The 19,833-nt window shown below is 41.2% G+C and overlaps 2 protein-coding genes across 3 annotated transcripts in view; one reads left to right on the forward strand and one right to left on the reverse strand.

Annotated features, from left to right (window-relative positions):
• The window catches only part of AFG1L (AFG1 like ATPase), a 214,642-nt gene extending 213,944 nt beyond the window's left edge, over nucleotides 1–698 (reverse strand). The window contains exon 1 of the mRNA XM_049695305.1: nucleotides 580–698. The gene's annotated coding sequence lies outside the window, so the exon portion shown is untranslated. The remainder of the gene's footprint in view (nucleotides 1–579) is intronic.
• The window catches only part of SNX3 (sorting nexin 3), a 44,102-nt gene continuing 24,838 nt past the window's right edge, over nucleotides 570–19,833 (forward strand). Inside the window, exon 1 of one of the 2 annotated variants that reach the window (XM_004264750.4) lies at nucleotides 570–1,066. In XM_004264750.4, the coding sequence (XP_004264798.1) occupies nucleotides 905–1,066 (162 nt within the window). In that variant the 5' untranslated portion in view covers nucleotides 570–904. The remainder of the gene's footprint in view (nucleotides 1,067–19,833) is intronic. The other variant, XM_049695319.1, reaches the window with a different exon arrangement.

The raw sequence follows: 19,833 nt of genomic DNA on the forward strand, positions 1-19,833 counted from the left end.
TTTTTTTTTAATTTACTGGAACTTTGTGGGAACTGAAGGGAAAAAGTTGCAGACCACTCAAACACCAGAAAGTCAAAGCAGGTTTCACCCATATTATCTGTTATCTTGTTTTAGAGGGCCGACCAGTCTCCCCAAACGGTTCGACCGTACGGTTATGATCTCGCGACGTTGTTTTTATTCCACTCTACTTTCCCACGTTCAATTTACCAAGCCAGACACATGTACGGTGAAACTCTCAAGTTGATATCAAAATCATTTGAAGCATCAATTCAAGGTTACCTAGAAAGGCGTTTTCAGTGGTTTACTAGTGGATAGGTTGCCATTAAGCGTAGGCAGTTTTGTTCGGATTGCGGGCAAACCTCCCCTACCTCGCCTTTTAACTTTTGTCCCCGCGGCTCCCAAGACCGCGAAGACCGTTTCCGGCGTTCTCCCCACTGGTCCAGGCCAAAACGGACACAGAAACACAGGAAGCGCCCGCCCTCGCACCCCCGGTCCCGCAGCACCTGGGCCGCAGATCCGCGGCGGCGCGCTCGCCCGATGCACTGTGGGCGCTGTAGTCTGGCCGGAACGTGTTCGCACCTACAAGTAACCTGACTGCGCTTTTCTTCCTCTGCCTGGTGCGCTGTCACGCTCCGCGGTTTCCGCTGAGACTCCCGGGCCGGGACGCAGCGTTCCGGCGGGTCAGCTGTTCCCCTCTTGGGGACAGGAGGCGGAAGCCGGAGGGGCGCGGGGAGGAGCTACGCGTGCGGAGTGAACACCCACTCTACGTGCTCGTTCGCCCTGCGACCGCTGCGCGCGAGCCCGGCGTCCCCGCGGCGGGCAGCAGCGGCGGCAGCGGGGTCGGTGGAACGCCGAGGGGGTGGACGGAGCCCGCGGCGGCGACGGCGGCGGCTGCAGCAGCGAAATGGCGGAGACCGTGGCGGACACCCGGCGGCTGATCACCAAGCCGCAGAACCTGAATGACGCCTACGGGCCTCCCAGCAACTTCCTCGAGATCGATGTGAGCAACCCGCAGACAGTGGGAGTCGGCCGGGGCCGGTTCACCACCTACGAAATCAGGGTCAAGGTGAGGCCGTCTTACTCCCCTACGGAGAGACCCCTACTGCGGTCCCTGGTGCCCCCAGCCGACCCTGGAGCGCAAACCCTCAAACGGCCAAGGCCGTCTAGGCCGGGGCTCCCGGCTGTCCACGGGCGGGGTCGTGGGCCAGGGCCCTTCTTCGTGTAGGGTTTGGATGGGGGCGGCAGAGTGAGCTGAGCCCAGCGCTGGCACTTGAAGAAGGTACTCGAAGAAGAGGGCGTGGGTTGAGCGCCGCTTGCCCCTCAAGCAGCTGATCTGGGAATGACATCTGAGTTGGAAAGGGGTAGATCTTTCGAGAACACAGCCCTTCATCGAGAAGGGAGCTAGCTGTGACTGAGAAAGGGGGTTTGCGCAAAGTTGAAGTATTTCCGGTTTTCTTTTCCTGGATACTTTTCTCCTAGGTGGCCAAGCCAAGCTGATTGCTTCAGGCCCTTCCCAAGCTACCAAACTCACCTAGGTTGTACGCTTTTCTGAACAGAACCTCATGGGAGTTCACAAAAGCCTGGCAAATTTGGTAGGGCTGAGCCAGGAGAGAAAGGTGATTGGAAATGATTGACGTTAGTATTTTGGGCCACCGTCGTGCTAAAGGCTGAGGAGTGGGGAGTGTTGCCTACCTCACAATCAAAACTACCACTGCTTTAAGAAAAGCCTGTTCATTTAGGATTTTGCTCTCCTACTTTTGAGATTTGCACTTCACTGAATGAAGGAATCAGCTGAAGTAGAAACACATTTATAATTTCATAACTAGTATTTGTTGGCAGTAAAAAATTCAGATGATTTGAAAGATGCTAATTGAGAATAGTGCTTCACTTTCACTCTCTAGTTCAGAATTAAAGAATTTCCTCATGTATGGAAGTATCCTTAAAAATTAGTTATGTAAAACGAATCCAGCTGTTAATGACAACAACAAATTACTAAAAATTAAGCGTAAGAATTTGGTTTTAGAGTAATCAAAATTTACATAACAAGTTACTATTAACATTTAAGTGGAGTAATTTCTCATGAACTCACATTTTTTTGTGTGGTAAAATGCAGCAAAATTTAACATCTTAACCATTTTTAACTGTACAGTTTAGTAGTGTTCAGTTTATTCACTGTTGTGAAACTTACTTTAAAAAATGATTTACTTTTCATGTGTTGCTAGAAAAATGTAACAGTCGTCAAACTTTAAGATATGAAACGAACAGGTTCATGTTACAAGCCATGGTTGTCTCCCTAAGGATGTGTGGGCCACAAGCAGTCTTGTTACAGTGAAACTGCAAAATTTGAGCTCCAGTGTACCTAGGGAAGTACATTATCACGTAAGCCAAGTGAAAATAATGAGGCACTTTTTTTTAACTTGGAATGGTTTGGGATTGTCTTAAATATATGGCAGATCGTTCACTAAAAAGAACTTCCTCTTTTACCCTTATTCACTAGCATGTTTTCCTTTATTTCTTGTGCTAAAACAGAGCTTGGTGGTCCTATTTCTAAACTTCCAGAGCTAGTACTTCCTGTCACACAACTGAAGTGGAATCTCCTGCCTACATTTCCTCCATTTAATAACTTTGTGTTTATCATGCTGAGTGCATTATATTAAATGGACTCTAGTAGGATAATTATTTTTAAAAGTTCATCTGATATTTTATTACCAAATAGCTTATGTGACACTTAAAAATAGTGTTTATGGTATGATCATTTGTATTCTGGAGATTAAAATCCTTTTTAAGAGTGATTAATGAGTTAAGGAATTAACAAAATACACATCTACACTGGTTTGTTAGATTATATACACCAGTTTGTTTTGTGTTAATGACTGTTAAGTCATAAGTCATGTGCCCTCTAAGTAAATGTAATTGAGTTTCTAATGCTTATGAAATGCCATTGGGGATTCTCTTAATAATGTAATGTATTAACTTAAAACTCAGGACACCATATAGTAAGATAGTAGAACTTATTTTAGCAGCATGTGATTTTTGAGAGAAATTAAGGTAGAACTGCCAGGGAGATGGATAGGTAAGTCATTTTGTCATTTTTTTTATTACTACTTTTCTGAACTCTTCCTGCTATCCCTAGCTCCTGCTGCTTGCCTTCTGCTGTTGAATTTGACATGTGGCAAACCATTTTATGTTACAAAGTTTGGGCCCTTAAACTATCTTATAGTTACTGTCTCATTCTAATCTTGAGAAAAATGTTCCATTTTATAGGATCTGATTGAAATTACTCTAATTCACAGAGTAATTTTATCTGGATGGTGGCCCTTTAGAATGCAAGTTTCCCAATCTCCATTTATCTTTTGGTTTGAGGATAGTGTTTAAGACTATTAGAATCATTTGATTAATATCTCTGGGCTTTTGAAAATAATTGGTACAGTGGTAATGTTTTTTAAAATTGTTCTAATGGTAGATATAGCAGAGAGCACCATAATGATTAAAGGTTTTTGAAAGCTCAGGGTCTAGAATTATTTTGGCATATTAAAGAGAAGGCTAAAGGTGAGATTCAGTCACTGTTTATGAAGTTTGTGCTATAATGTAACTTTAATTTTCTGGAGATTTTAAGTTAATTAAGGTCTGTTGTACCTGGAGACAACTGTTTTGAATAGGAGTGAAGTTAAGGATCTTTCTTTAGCTCTGAGTTCAAAGAATAGATTTATCATTTATTAGCAGAGTAAGGTGCAGAATCTAAGCTCCACTTCCCCTCTGTAAAATAGGTATGCTAATAATAGTACAGTTGGCCCTCTGAATCTGCTGGTTCCTCATAGGAGGATTCAACCAACCACAGATCTAAAATAATAGAAAAAAATTCCAGAAAGTTCCAAAAAGCAAAACTTGAATTTGCTGCACACTAGCAACTATTTATATAACATTTACATTGTATATTAAGTATTATAAGTAATGTAGAGATGATTTAAAGTAAAAGGGAAGGACTTCCCTGGTGGCACAGTGGTTAAGAATCCGCCTGCTAATGCAAGGGACACAGGTTCGAGCCCTGGTCCGGGAAGATCCCACATGATGCAGAGCAACTAAGCCCGTGTGCCACAACTACTGAGCCTGCGCACCACAACTACTGAGTCTGTGCACCACAACTACTGAGCCTGTGCTCTAGAGCCCACGAGCCACAAGTACTGAGCCCGTGTGCCACAACTACTGAAGCCCACATGCCTACAGCCCGTGCTCTGCAACAAGAGAAGCCACTGCAATGTGGAAGCCCACGTACTGCAATGAAGAGTAACCCCTGCTCACTGCAACTAGAGGAAGCCCACGTGCAGCAACAAAGACCCAATGCAGCCAAAAATAAATAAATAAATTTATTAAAAAATAAAGTAAAAGGGAGGATGTGTGTAGGTTATATGCAAATACTAAGCCATTTTATATAAGGAACTTGAGCATCTGCAGATTTTAATATGGAGGTGTGTGTTTCTTGGAACCAAATCCCCCGTGGATACTGAGGGATGACTGTACCTACCTCATAGGGATAAATGCCACAATGCACATAAATCTCTTTAGCACAGTGACTGATATATAATAGGCACTCAAAAGTTACCTCTTTCTAAATACAGCTACTTCTAAATTAAAAGTCAGGGGCTTCCCTGGTGGCGCAGTGGTTGAGAGTCCGCCTGCCGATGCAGGGGACACGGGTTCATGCCCCGGTCCAGGAGGATCCTACATGCCGCGGAGCGGCTGGGCCCGTGAGCCATGGCCGCTGGGCCTGTGCGTCTGGAGCCTGTGCTCTGCAACGGGAGAGGCCACAGCAGTGAGAGGCCCGCGTACCGAAAAAAAAAAACAAGTCTTTGATCAGCTAACTACATTTTCTATGTTAATGTGCAGTTGAGCTACTAAAATCATTGAATTTTCTTGTCAAGAAACATATATTTTGTGGCATTCCATGTGGGAAGTTGTGATGCCATTCAGAACATAGTAAATTTCATACTTAAGAACAAAAATAATGAATAGAATACTCCATATTTTAAGGTAGTATGTTTCCTATGATTGTACTAGTATTTTTTTTCCAGTTTGAGATATAATTGACCTACAAAATTGTATTTGTTTAGGGTGTACAACATAATGATTTGCTATATACATATATATAAATGATTACCACAATAATTTTTTTAATAAATTTATTTATTAATTTACTAACTTTTTGGCTGCGGTGGGTCTTCATTGCTGTGTGCAGGCTTTCTCTAGTTGCGGTGAGTGGGCTTCTTATTGCGGTGGCTTCTCTTGTTGCCGAGCATGGGCTCTAGGCGCACGGGCTTCAGTAGTTGCAGCACATGGGCTCAGTAGTTGTGGCACACGGGCTTAGTTGCTCCGTGGCATGTGGGATTTTCCCAGACCAGGGCTCGAACCCCTGACTCCTGCATTAGCAGGCGGATTCTTAACCACTGTGCCACCAGGGAAGTCCAATTACCACAATAACTTTAGTTAATATTCATCACTACACATAGTTCTAAAAGAAGCTTTTTGAAATTGAGGCATATTAAAACATAACACTGAATAGTAAAGTTTGCAAATAAACAGTGTGATGAGAAAGATAGTGAAAGTCGCATGTTGACAGTATTTGCCATTCTAAACCTGTATTGGTGATTCTTCTCTGGATGAGTCCTCTCATTTTAAATTGAGAGTCATTAATATCCTGATCAGAAATAAGTTAATTTTTAGACTTGTTTTTAGGATTTATAAGAATCAGTTGTTAAAGGGCCAAAATAGTTTTTTAAAGAATCAAGGCATTTTGGAGCCAGAGGACATCTGCAGGATCTGTGTAGCTTTATCAGTTGGCCATGAGATGTTGTCTGATATACATATTTGCTGCCAGCTACAGCTCACCTCCAGGATCTCTATCAGGGAAAGGCATTTTGCTAGCTTTGAAGAGTCTCATCTTACCTAACCCATCCCTTAAGATGGGGGGAGGGAGGCAGTGGCAATTAAAAAGTAGCCCTGTTATATTGTGTTAAGGGAGTATGTTCTATGTTATTCATTTTGACAAATAAGGGAACCAAGGCACAGAAAGTTGTCTCTAACCCAAAGTAAATTATCTAACTAGTGTCAGAGCCAGGGTTGGATTTGAAGTATTCTGGTCCTGGGTCAGAATTGCTTCACAGCTGCAGTTAACTGAATTTAAAACAATACATTAAAACCTTTGTTATCTACTGCCTAGTGTTGGGTAACCCTCAAGTGTCTGAACCTTTAGAAGGAAATCCCAGTGTTGGCACCCTTGAGACCTGAGAGTTGACTCTTCAGTAATCCACAGTAGATAAGATGCACCCAGGAAAAATAAATAGCTTAAAAGAGCTTACTGTTGAATTCTGTGCTATGATGAGATGACCTGAAGAAAAAGTGTGTTGCTTGGCTTTCTCATGTTATGTTAAAGCTGAAAAGTGAGGGGATTTATCACTTGAGTACCTGCTCTGTTCAATGGACTTTGCTATATATAGTATAATTTGATCTTTGTGGTAACCAAGCAGAGCAGATGATATCTTTGTTTTGCAAATGTGAAAGCTGAAGTCACTCTTGGTCCTCATCTATTGTCCTTCCTTCATCCTTATTTCAGTCCTGCTGAACTACTTGTATCTCCCAAGGAAGCTGACTGGTATCCAGGCCTTTGCACACACTTCCTCCTCTGTTAAAAAGTCTTCCTTTAGCAGCCTCATCTATCATTACTTATCCTGCAGGACTCAGCCTTGATTTTACCTTTTTAGAGATTTTGCTGATCCCTGGAATCTAGACTGGATTTCCTTCCTGGGTGCCCTTGTAGCCCTATTAGGATTAAGTCTGTTTGCTTGTCTGCAGCTTCCTTTAGTTCCTGTTTCTTCTACTCTAACCTCCTAGAGGACAGGGACTGTCATGATCACCCTTACTCAACACCTGACATTGTGCTTGGCATGCAGTGGATTCTTCGGAATAAATGAAGTTTAAGGAGGTTAAGTAACTTGTCCAAAATCACAGCTATTAAATAGCAGAACTAGGATTTAAATGTATATTTTCTGACCTTCAGAGTCCTTTTTCTTCCACCCTCACTGAACATTCAGATCACCTGGAGCACTTCCGAAACCCTTTAGATTCTCTTTTAATTGGGTTGGGGTGGGATTTGGGAAGTGGCAATTTAAAAAGCACCCCAGCAAGGCCACCTCACTGATATGCAGCAAGGATTATCCCTGGTGGCACCAAGCTTTCTGTCTCTGAGAAATGACAGGTAGCAGAGAAGTATGAAAAAAAAAATATGGAGCCACAATGGTTGGTAGCCTTGATGAGTTTTTTAAAAAGGCAAATTCTGGGGGGGAAAAAGAAAGAAGAAGCAGATCCTTACAGCAAAGAGGAAAACCAGTGATATTTGCCAAAGATGAAAACTATTTTTAGCGGGGAGACAGTTTAGATACTAAGCTGAAAGCATGCCAGCAGCTTAGCTTTGGGGGAAGAAGGGAAGGCACTGACTACATTCAGCCAAGCCAGATCTTTTTGCCCCTGTCTTGCACCATCCATGTCTATATCCCTGTGTAATAATCATGAGAGTAAGCCAGAAATCAGGAAGAGACAAAATATCTATCCACTTAAAAAATCTTTATATTTTATTAATATTCCCACTCTATACCTTTAAAGTGGAAAATCTACAAGTGCTTAATTTTTAGCTGTTTTGGTGATTCCATGAGAGATTTTTCATCTCCTCACCTTCACAATCATGCTTACAAAAAAAAAAAAAAGGATTGAACTGTTACTTTTAGATACTTCTATGTTTGTACCATATTCTGCTTCCATGTAAGCAGAGCCAGCAATTTTTTGAGTATTAGATAAGAAAGATGGTGTCCAAGAAAAGCAATACTGTAATCTTGGTACTGCTGTTTACTGATTTCTTAGTTGAATGACTTAAAGCTCTCAGCCAAAGTTCTACTTCTTTTAAAGAAATATTTAACTTAGAATCTAGGAAATTAGACAGGGTAGTAAAATGTGACATATGCTGTAGTTTGCCAGAAAGCTTGTATCAATTAAGATACAGTTTGGACTGGTCTCACAGAGACCTCAAAAAATGAGTTTATTTTTTTCTTGTGAAGAAGTCTCTAGCAGTCCAGGGCTGGTATTGTGACTATCAGCTCCCAGTATCACATCCATATTCTAGCCAAGGGGAAGGCATATTCCTGCCCCATTGCCACATTTGGCTACAAAGGAAGCTGGAATTTAGTCTAGCTGGGCAGCCATATGAAGAAAGGAGGAACAGACACTGTTCTCTGCTTCACCACAGTGGCAAATAAGTGATTGGGATCAGCCTTCTAGGGTATGGCTCTAGCAACATTCTGATCATGTCTCTTGATTCTTTCCTTTGCTGATGACTGAAATCTCAGTGTTTAGAGAAAGTTCATTTGATTTGTAAGAAATAAAATTTGAGCTCCCATTTTGACATTCTTAAATGTGAATAAGTTTCCATCCCTTCCTGAGAAAATTTTGGTGAGTAGAGAAAGGAGGCACGCATGAAGACATGGCGTATTGATAGAGGTATATCATGGGGTTGAGTTTGGTTTAGAGGTACTGAAAATAGATGATTAACATTTTTTGGCCTTCAGTGACTTTAAAACTATAGGCGGTTTTACCTAGGACCAGCATTGTAGCTGATGACATTGAATGATGGAGTATATTGTTTGAGCCACCTAAGTAAGTGAGGTCAATGTCTCTTACCAGAGAATCCTAGGAAGACTTTAAATTATTTTAATAAAATTACTTAGTGCCTAACAGTATTGGAATGGTCACTTTCTAAATTCTTTGCCCTCTAGACTTTGATTTTATCAATGATGTAGCATCTCTGTTTCCTTGGCTTTCCTAAAATTATTCCACATCTGCCACCTACAGCTTGTTTGCTTTCTGTTTTTTCCATTCCTGTCCTTGTGGTATGAGCTTCTCTGTTCTGTAGGAAGTTTGGGCATTCTAATCCATAGAGAGGAACAAAGGAGCCTCAAAGCTCCCCTTCTCGTGTCTAGTTCTCAATCTCCTCTCTTGCCATGCAATTATTGATCATCTTCAGGTGGAAATAGAAGCAGATAAAAATCTTGTTGGCTAGGCATACTTCTGTGTATCACCAGATCTTTGTTTAAATTTACACTCAAATATTACCTCCATATTATATAACTGAGAACATTCTTAAGACACTAATCACTCTAGAGCAGGGATCAGCAAGCTATGGGCTTCCCTGTTTTTGTAAAGTTTTATTAGAACACAGCACACCTTGTAATGTTCTGTTTACATAGTATTTATGACTACTTTCGCACTGAAAGGGCAGAGTTTAGTAGTTGCAACAGCCTAAAATATTTACTGTCTTGCCATCTGAGAAAAAGGCTGCCAATCCCTGGTCTAAATTTTATGTAGCATTGAAGTATTGGAAATCAAAAGCACTTGGAGAATCTTATTTTCAAAACATGAGACTTTGAAAACAACATTCAATTAGAATGCCAGCAGTAAATGATGGAGGAAATGGTAGTTAAATATAACACTGCTAGTTAGGTTTTTTTCCTTAGACATTCATCAAATACCAATAGGATTTTAAAGCATAGTCCTATTCTTCGGTGCTGAATGGGAATATTAGATGCCATTTTTTCCTTCTGAAGGTCCTGTTTTTGCAAAGACACAATCTAACTTTGTGAGTTATTAGATTACATCTATTATTCATATTAAGGCCAAGCACAAGGATTTTTAGTTTATAAAATTAATTTGCCTACTTGAAGCCTTTCATAAACTCCTTTGAATAACTACTTAGAGAGAGTTGGTGCTGATAAAAACTGTTAAGCAGCTGGTTCATGGTAGTTGAAGTTCAGTCAATAAACCAGTGGCAAAACTGAAGATGGTGCCTGACAAAACTATAGTCAGTTCTAGCCAGGATTGGGGTTTGGATATTTTTCAGCTCAGAATTAATTTTTCATGCCATATCATCATTTAATGTTTTGTGTTCTTACATGGTAACTCTCTATGTATTATGGCAATATACCATTATTAAATGATTAAATTAGTATTGGTTGAACTATTGATGTGGGTAAGTTTAATGTCTGAGTTGTAGAAAGGGGTTAAGTTGAAAATTGAGGAACTGTAATATTAGCTCTCAAAACGGGACAATATAGTAAATTGGTAAAATTTTTATCTTAGTTTAAAGGGTAGTTGATGTTGATACACTGAAGTTGAAATAAATTATAGAGCTTTTCGCTAAGATGTTAGGATATGGTTCATATCTGTACTCTGTGTATTTGCCCAGTTTTATTCTCTCAAGATTCTAATCTAACTAAATTTCTTTTTAGATTTAACTTGACATTTGAGTAGCTCCTGTGGGCCAGTTGTTTTATTGAGCACTTGGAATGCTAAGTTTAATAAGACATGGTTGCTGCATTTAGCAATTTCACACCAACCTGAAACAGGACTAGACGTTTTCTTTTATCAGTTTCCCCTAAAAGTGTCCAATAAATGAACATTTATGTACCACCTACTACATCCCAGACACTGTGCTAACATATGTCTTGCCCTTAAAGGCAAGAAACTTATAGACTGGAGGTAGGGAGGTAGGTCAATTCAATTCAGTTCAATTTAATGGTACTACTTGGTGAAGATAGTCATAATGTGCAGTAGGAACCCAAGCCTGCATGAGGGACCGGGGGTGTAAGGGCAGAATGGGCCGGGAATGTTCTAGGCAGAGAGAGCAGCTGTCTTTTCCGTCCTTCACTGCCAACATCTGATGTCAATAACCTGCCAAAGTCACACAGTATTAGTACTGGATTCTGACCACTTTATGCCCTGGGACCCCTTGTTACTGTCTGGCTCGTACATCTTTCTCTGCCTCTTTATTTATGGTTTGTTTTGTTTTAAGCATCTCTTGGGCAATTGCTATATCTCAGGCAGTATGGTAGGCACTTTCTTCTGTGTTTTCTTTGATATAGTTTTAGTTATCTGACTGCCTTTTCTTAGAAACTATAATGACTCTCATTTCCAGTTACAACAGATCATAGAAATAAACCAGGGTCATTCTTACTTAACAGTAGTCATTTCCTTTATCAGCCTGATCATGCTTTGTAATATAGCCAAGAAAGTTTACCTGCTGTCCTCCTCCCAAACCTAACCCAAATGACCTTATTTATTCCTCCTTGCAAAAGCTCATCCAGATATATATACATTGTATAGGCTGGTTTTCCCACTAACCAATATTGTATCAGTTGCGTAACAAACCACCCCAAAACTTAATGATATAAAACAGTGATTTATTTCCATCCATTCTGTGGTTTGGCTGGGCAGTTTCTCTGCTAGTTTTTGCCTGTGCTCTCCAGCTTTTGAGCTGGAGATTTGGCATGTCTGGCATTTGATGGCATGTCTGGCTATCCCCTGGGGTGCCTCATTCTCTTCTATATGGCTTCATTCTCCAGTAGGCTATACTGGCTTCCTTATATAGCAGTCTTAGAATAGCATTCCAAGAGAATGAAGATAGAAAGTTGCAAGACCTTTTGAGTTTTAGGCTCTGAAACTTGCTTGTCACTTCTACCACATTCTGTTGGTCAAAGCAAGTCATAAAGCTAGTCTAGATTCAAATAGACTCCACCTCCCAGATGGAAGGTTCTTCAAAGAATTTGTGGCAACATTTATTTACCACACATTACTTGTTAGGGACCTCCAAATGTCATAGTTGGTGGCACCTGTGGCTTGGGTGATTGTGGGAGCAGAATAACAATTCCTCAAAGATTTCTACTCCCAGAGGGTGGGAGGGAGGGAGACGCAAGAGGGAAGAGATATGGGAACATATGTATATGTATAACTGATTCACTTTGTTATAAAGCAGAAACTAACACACCATTGTAAAGCAATTATACCCCAATAAAGATGTTAAAAAAAAAAAAGATTTCTACTCCCTAATAACTAGAACCTGTGAATATGTTACCTTACATATGTTACCTTTGGAGATAATAATCAAATTAAGGATCTTGAGATGGATCGGTTGTCTTGGATTATCTGGGTGGGTCCAGTATAATCACAAGGGTCCTTATAAGTGAAACAGGCAGGAGAGTCAGTTACAGAAGATGTGACAATGGAAGCAGAGATTGGAGTGATCTTATTGCTGACTTTGAAGATGGAAGAAAGGACCATGAGCTGAAGAATGCAGGTAGCCTCCAGAATCTAGGTAAGACAAGGAAACAAATTCTCTCCTAGATCTTCCAGAAGGAATGCAGCCCTAGTGACATCTTGCTTTAGCCCATTGAGACTCATTTCAGGCTTCTGACCACCAAAACTGTGAGATAATAAATTTGTGTTGTTTTAAGCTACTAAGCTTGTGGTAATTTGTTAAAGCAGCAATAGGAAGCTAGTAAGAATGACATGCCACTGTCCTAAAGATCATTTCCAACAGAAGGAATCACTGTAGACTCACTCCAAGAGAATGAGAGTCAGTGGGGACTGGGGCTCAGCCTGACTCTGAGCCTTGGTCATAGGCCACACAGCTGTATCTTTCTTTTCTCCATCAGAATCTAGCACCATCAGCTCTCATTATCCCTTGCCTTCTAGTCTGCCAAGGTGTTTTACCAAAGGCATAGAAAAATATTTTTTCTCATGGAAAAAGTTAAGCGTGTTACTTAATAGCCTGTAGAGGATTAGTTTTCCAGACTATAGAGAAAATTACTTTGGCTGTCCAAGTGTAGGTCAAGATTAACAGTGCATTTTTTTAAAAGTATTGAGTATAAGAGGAAGAACCACCTAATCTTTGATACAGTTGTTTACCCTTGCTGTTGCCTTTGTATGAGAGAGGGCTAACTTCTGAGACTAGACAAGTGTAAAATAATGTTTTAGGTGATGAATACCTTAGGTTATTGGCTCTTGATTAAAACTTAGAAAAGATTTCATACTCTATTGTAAGGCCTTTGACCCTCCATAATTCCAAGCAAAGTCTTAAAGCAAAAGTATCTTCCATTCACTGCACACCTTAGGAGAAAAGTATTTTGACTATTGCAACTTGTGATTCTAGGTCTCAAAGTCTAAAATATATTTAAGGATTTCAAACAGTGAATGTATAACTAAATAATTTCTTCTGATGTCACACGATTTTTTATGTTTCTATTTTGAGAAGAAACCTGAACCTTAACTTGAGGCAGTCATTCAAAATGAACAAAAACAATCTTTTAAAACACCCACGTCCATTTGTGACAGAATAGGTTTTAAAAATCCAACTTAAAAGATTATGAAGCATATAAAAATATGTATGAAATATGTATGGTACCCAGAGCTTCTTTATGAAGAAGGTTCAAGAATGTCAAAGCTAACAGAGCATTGTAGAAGGATTATAATTATATAGAATCTGATCAAACTTTAATAAAATTAAGAAAAGCTTTATAGGTTGAAGTAGGACATCAGTTATGGATATACTTCAGTGGATTATTTAGAACTAATATGTTCTTTGATCTGCTTTTCTCTAGAACTTCTGATACTCTTTGTCTAAATCTGCTCTAATACAGTAGCCATTAGCTATATTGGGCTATTTAAAGTTTTAGACTCAGACTACCAGACATATCTTTGTCCAGTTTTCCTTGGAATTCAGATTGACTTGTTTGACTTGTCTTTAGTTGACTATAATTGATATTGGCCTCAAATATACAGGATGGCTCATATATGAAGGGACCAGTGCACCCAGGGCTTTTTCTCCTGAGGTTTTGTTTTGTTTTGCTTTTTACCTTTTTGCCCTGTCTCTCTGTGTTTCTGGTCAGTGGTCACTCACAATCTGGTCACTGTTAACCCCTGTGCCAAACTCTAGGTGTGACTGACTGCAGACACACCCCATTCTTTACTGATTGAGAGAGAGAAATTTTCTTAATTTCTCTCTTTTAATCAAACAAAGGTTAGAGACTTATTTTCTTTTTTTTTCTAAGTTGCCCAAGAGGCAAGGTTTTTTCTTTTTAATAAATTTATTTATTTTTGGCTGCATCGGCTCTTCGTTGCTGTGCGCGGGCTTTCTCTAGTTGCTGCAAGCCAGGTCTACTCTTCATTGCAGTGCGCGGGCTTCTCATAGCAGTGGCTTCTCTTGTTGCAGAGCATAGGCTCTAGGTGCGCAGGCTTCAATAGTTGTGGCTCGCGGGCTCTAGAGTGCAGGCTCAGTAGTTGTGGCGCACAGGCTCAGTTCCTCCATGGCATGTGGGATCTTCCCAGACCAGGACTCGAATCCATGTCGCCTGCATTGGCAGGTGGAATCTTTTTTTTTTTTTTTTTGCGGTATGCGGGCCTCTCACTGTTGTGGCCTCTCCCGTTGCGGAGCACAGGCTCCGGACACGCAGGCTCAGCGGCCATGGCTCATGGGCCCAGCCGCTCTGCGGCATGTTGGATCCTCCCAGACTGGGGCACGAACCCGTGTCCCCTGCATCGGCAGGCGGACTCTCAACCACTGCGCCACCAGGGAAGCCCCCAAGCAGGCGGAATCTTAACCACTGCCAGCAGGTAAGTCCGACTTATTTTCTTGATAGGATCATTTTATTACTTTAGGAAATTGAGTATCATGTGGTTTCAGAGACATCTTAGCAGTTTTTTGATGTCAGTATTGCTAGAAATTCTATATTCTATGCCAGAGTCTGCAGAGAAATTTTGTTTTAATTCCTAGTTGCTGTTATTTACTATTGTTATTTCCTATACTTGCCGACATTACATTTTGTTTCTCTCACTCTCCATCCATTCCTTTATAGGGTTCCCTGGTGTTATTCCACCAACAGAAGACCTGACACATATCTCATTTTCTTTTTGGGTTTTGACTGATAGGTCTATCATAGTGTTTAAGCTTTCCTCTCAAGGAAGCTAGACTTCTCTCCCAGTTGATCTAAACATCTGGGGCAGTCTTTCCCAACCTAGTGATGGTAGAAGAAAACCGGAGGCGGACTTAGTATTATGTGTGTTGGGGGTAGAGGAACAAAACTTTGAGTACTTATGTACCATGGACTTCCATTCTTTTAGAGTCTACTAATTTTTTTGTTATTTGGGAGATAACGTTTAACAAATTCTAAGTGTTTAACACTTGAACTATGGACATGAATTCATATCCCAGTTTTGCCCTACCTGCTAATTGAGTGCGCTTGATCAATTAACCCCTCTGAACTTCTTGTCCATCCTAAGATTAGAGTGTTAGGATCTTCCTCAGAATTACATGAGAATTAAATGACGTGTGTTATGGACTTTAAATACTATCTTGTTTATTTAATATTAGCCGCTGCTCTTATTATCTGAGAGTTGGCTCCAGCTTTCTATTTATTGCACTGTCAAAAAGGAGAAGAAAGCGCTGATTTCAGCAAATGATTAGTTTTAAGAACCCATTACTCATTCTCTTATAGAATGTATTATTTTAAACATTCTTATAGAATGTATTATTATTTGGCAGTAGATGGTAGTGATGGTTGCACAACAATGTGAATGTACTTAATGCTACAGAACTCTGTACACTTAAAACTGCACACTTTGGGGCTTCCCTGGTGGCGCAGTGGTTGAGAGTCCGCCTGCCGATGCAGGGGACACGGGTTCGTGCCCCTGTCCAGGAAGATCCCACATGCCGCAGAGCGGCTGGGCCCGTGAGCCATGGCCGCTGAGCCTGCGCGTCCGGAGCCTGTGCTCCACAACGGGAGAGGCCACGACAGTGAGAGGCCCGCGTACCGCAAAAAAAAAATTATCATAAATGCAGTACCTTAAAATATTACCTTAACAGTTTCTATAAGTCAGAGGTCTGGGCATGGCTTAGCTCGGCCCTTTGCTCAGGTCTCACAAGGCCTACAGTCAGGGGTTGGCCAAGGTTTTGGTCGCATGTGAGGGTTGGGATTCTTTCCAGGCTCACAGAATTGGCAGAATTCATTTTCTTGGAGGTTATAGAATTTATAGTAGCCTTCCTCTTCAAGGCTAGTCAGACTATCTCTTTGGTCTAAGAGGAACTAAAGCCCTCTTTTAAGGGACTCACCTGATTTAAGTCAAACCCATCCGCCCAAAATCTCCCTTTTGATGAACTCAAAGTCAAAATGATTAGGGACTTTAATTCCATTTGCAAAATTCTTTCACTTAGTCAGAGAATGTAATCTAATCACTGAAGTGACATCCATAAGACTCACCCACACCTAAAAGGAGGTGTGTACACCATGGGGTGGGAATTTGGGGGGCCATGTCAGAATTCTGTCTACTACGCTAGGTACAGAATTATTTGTTGTTGTGTTTTCTTTCAACATTCTGAATATTCCACTGCTTCCTGGTCCCCATTGTTTCAGGGGGAAGTCAGCTGTTAATCTTATTGTGGGGGATTGGGGGGTATGTGATGAGTCATTTTTCTCTTGCTACTTTCAAAATTTTCTGCTTGTCTTTGTCTTTAAACACTTTGACCGTGATGTATATAGAGTCTTTTTATGTTTCTCCTACTTGGAATTCATTGAGCTTCTTGGATGTGCAGATTAAAGATATTAGTCAAATTTGGCAAGTTTTCAGTCATTATTTATTCTCTTTGTCTCATTCTGAGACTCCCGTTTCACCTGTGTTGGTATGCTTGGTGGAGTCTCACAGGTCTCTGAGACTGCTTTCTTTTTCGTATATTCTTTTTTTTTTCCTGTATATTTTTCCTGTATATTCCTGTATATTCTTCAGAATAGAAAAGTTGGTTGATGTGTCTTCAGATTTGTTGATTCTCTTGTCTGCCAGTTCAGATCTGCTGTTGAGACCCTCCAGTGAATTTTTCATTGCAGTTATTGTACTTTTCAACTCCAGAATTCCAATTTGGTTCTTCTTTATAATCTCTTTTTGTTGAGATTCTCTGTTCATTGAGTCATTGTCATCATACTTTGAATTCTGTAAGTATGGCTTCCTTTGGTTCTTTGAACATATTTGTGATAGCTGCTTTGAAATCCTTGTCAGCTTAGTCCAACAACTGAACACCCTCAGAGACAAGTTTCTATTGACTGTTTTCACCCCCATACGGGTTACACTTACTTGTTTCTTTGCATGTTTTATAATTATTTTGTTAAACCAAGCATTTTAGATGATACATTTTAGAGACTGTTGAGCTAGATCACCTCTTGGCTTTCCTCCCAGGGGAGCTCTGATGCTATATCTTTATGTTTTTTAAGGACTTGCCTGTACTAAGTCTGTAGTTTGCAGTTGCTGATATTTTTCTTCTCTCTCTCTCTCCCTCTCTCTCTCTCTCTCTCTCTCTCTCTCTCTGTGTGTGTCTGTGTGTGTATGTGTGTGTGTGTGTGTTTTAAGCCTGGCTTCCTAGAGGGTCACCCTTGGATCAGGACTGCTTTAGTGGTCAGACAGTGACTGTTCAGAGGTTCTGCATAAACACCTTGAGCTAGTAAGGCTTCTGCCCTTTGCTAGTGTGTTTGTTTGTATGTAGGTTGGGGAATTGAAAGTATAAGCCAGTTTACAAGTTTGTTTCAGCTTTCACTTTGTGCCAAGTCTTCTCATGTCTTTATCTCTCCTGTATCTCTGAAAGACCTCATATTCCGTTACAGATGTATGGATAACGCAGGTCCTCACCATTCTTTTCTGAGCTTGCATACAGCTTTGTGCAAGCACATAGCCTTTCAGACCACCAGGGGTAAGTGAGAGCTTATCAAGGCCTGTCATTGCTGTGCCATTCTCAGGATACCCCTGCTAAAATTCTGGCAAGTCTGCTGATTTGTTTCTTGCCCCAGTCAGTACTGCAACCTTGGACTACTGCAGTATTGGCCTTCCCCAATTGTTTGCCACCAAGATCACTATTGTTAACAACACCCCTGTATATGGAACTTTTCTGCATTCTACTCTTGATCAGTGATCTGTCTCCCTCTAGCAGCAATGCTGCTGGTTTGCACAGGTTGCCTCACTGGTAGAACTACTAGTTTTATATTTGATTTTTTTGGAGGGAGAGAGTTTACCAAGCTCCTTACCCCACCATTCCAGCAGTTCCACCCTTATCTTTTTACATTTGTTGACTGAAAAAAAAAAAAGCACAACCTGAAAGATGAGAACTATGGTTTATTCTGCAGACTTGCTGAAGACTTAAGCCCGGGAGGCAGCCTCTCAGATAGCTCTGAGGGACTGTTCCAAAGAGGTAAGGGAGGAGCTAGGATACATAGGAGTTTTTGCAACAAATACCAGGTAGCTGGAACATCAAAAGATTAATAAAGACAAACAGACATCAGGTTAATGAATTTAGCGCTTTTTATGTATGGGAAGATGCAAGAGTCTGGGCTCATTGAAATCATTCCTTTGATATGCACCTTAACTATCTAGGACCAGTATCCTGTTTTTCTCCATCCTGAATCCCTTGAGGGTGCACAGTGTGAGGGGGTGGAGTGGAGGGCCGGCTGCAGTGGCTGATGGTTTGATGGCCTCAACACCCTTTGCTTCTGATATGGCAGGTGACATTTTTAGTCCACACATTACACCTTTCTTTTAGGTTCCATATTTTAAAGAAACAACGTTTTACGCATTATGGGGTTTTTTAAAAATTTATTTATTTTATTTTTGGCTCCGTTGGGTCCTCGTTGCTGCGCACGGGCCCTCTCTAGCTGTGGTGAGCAGGGGCCACTCCCTGCCGTGACGTGGGCATCCCACCGCAGTGGCCTCCCCTGCTGCGGAGCACGGGCTCCAGGCACACGGGCCTCAGTAGTCATGGTGCATGGGCTTCAGTAGTTGTGGCTCACGGGCTCTAGGGTGCAGGCTCAGCAGCTGTGGTGCTCGGGCCCAGCTGTTCCGTGGCATGTAGGATCCTCCCGGACTAGGGATTGAACCCGTGTCCCCTGCATTGGCTGGCAAACTCCCAACCACTGAACCACCAGGGAAGCTCTCCTTTTTTTTTTTTGGTATTTTTTTAAACTTTTTTTTTTAAGTACTCTTTTTTTTCTTTTTGAATTTTAAAATTTTATTTATTTTTTTATACAGCAAGTTCTTATTAGTTATCCATTTTATACATATTAGTGTATATATGTCAATAAAAGTTTTTTTAACTTTTATTTTATATTGGAGTATAGTTGATTTACAGTGTTGTGTTAGTTCCTATTATTATGTTTTAATGTTAATTTATGGGTGCTCAGAAGCACTTGTTATGCAGTGTTTAAATATTTTTAAAAGCCTCTTAACCAAGTATTACTTAGCTCTTTGCACATAGTAGTTGTTGAACTGTTTATTAAATGTTTAGTAGATTTTTTAAAAATTATTTATTTTTGGCCATGTTGGGTCTTAGTTGCAGTGTGCAGGCTCTTCATTGCAGCATGTGGGCTTCTCTCTAGTTGTGGCGTATGGGCTCCAGAGTGCGTGGGCTCTGTAGTTGAGGCACACAGGCTCTCTAGTTGTGGCACACGGGCTTAGTTTCCCCGCGGCATGTGGGATCTTAGTTCCGCAGCCAGGGATCAAACCAACGTCCCCTGCATTGGAAGGTGGATTCTTAACCACTGGACCACCAGGGAGTCCCTTTAGTAGAGTTTCTAACCTTTTTTTTTTTTTTTTTTGCGATAGGCGGGCCTCTCACTGCTGTGGCCTCTCCCATTGCGGAGCACAGGCTCCGGACGCGCAGGCTCAGCGGCCATGGCTTACGGGCCCAGCCGCTCCGCGGCATGTGGGATCTTCCCAGACTGGGGCACAAACCCGCGTACCCTGCATAGGCAGGCGGACTCTCAACCACTGCGCCACCAGGGAAGCCCCTAATCTTTTTTATTTAACATCTGTTTTGGGTCAGGTACTCTAACCATAGTGTTCCTTAAGAGCATGAACCTTGAACATAGGTAAGAATCCTCTTTATCTCTTTGCCTATTAGTAGACATGTGACCTTGAACAAGTTTCATATCT

This window comes from Orcinus orca, chromosome 12 (assembly GCF_937001465.1).
Source record: "Orcinus orca chromosome 12, mOrcOrc1.1, whole genome shotgun sequence".
NCBI classification, from domain to species: domain Eukaryota; kingdom Metazoa; phylum Chordata; class Mammalia; order Artiodactyla; family Delphinidae; genus Orcinus; species Orcinus orca.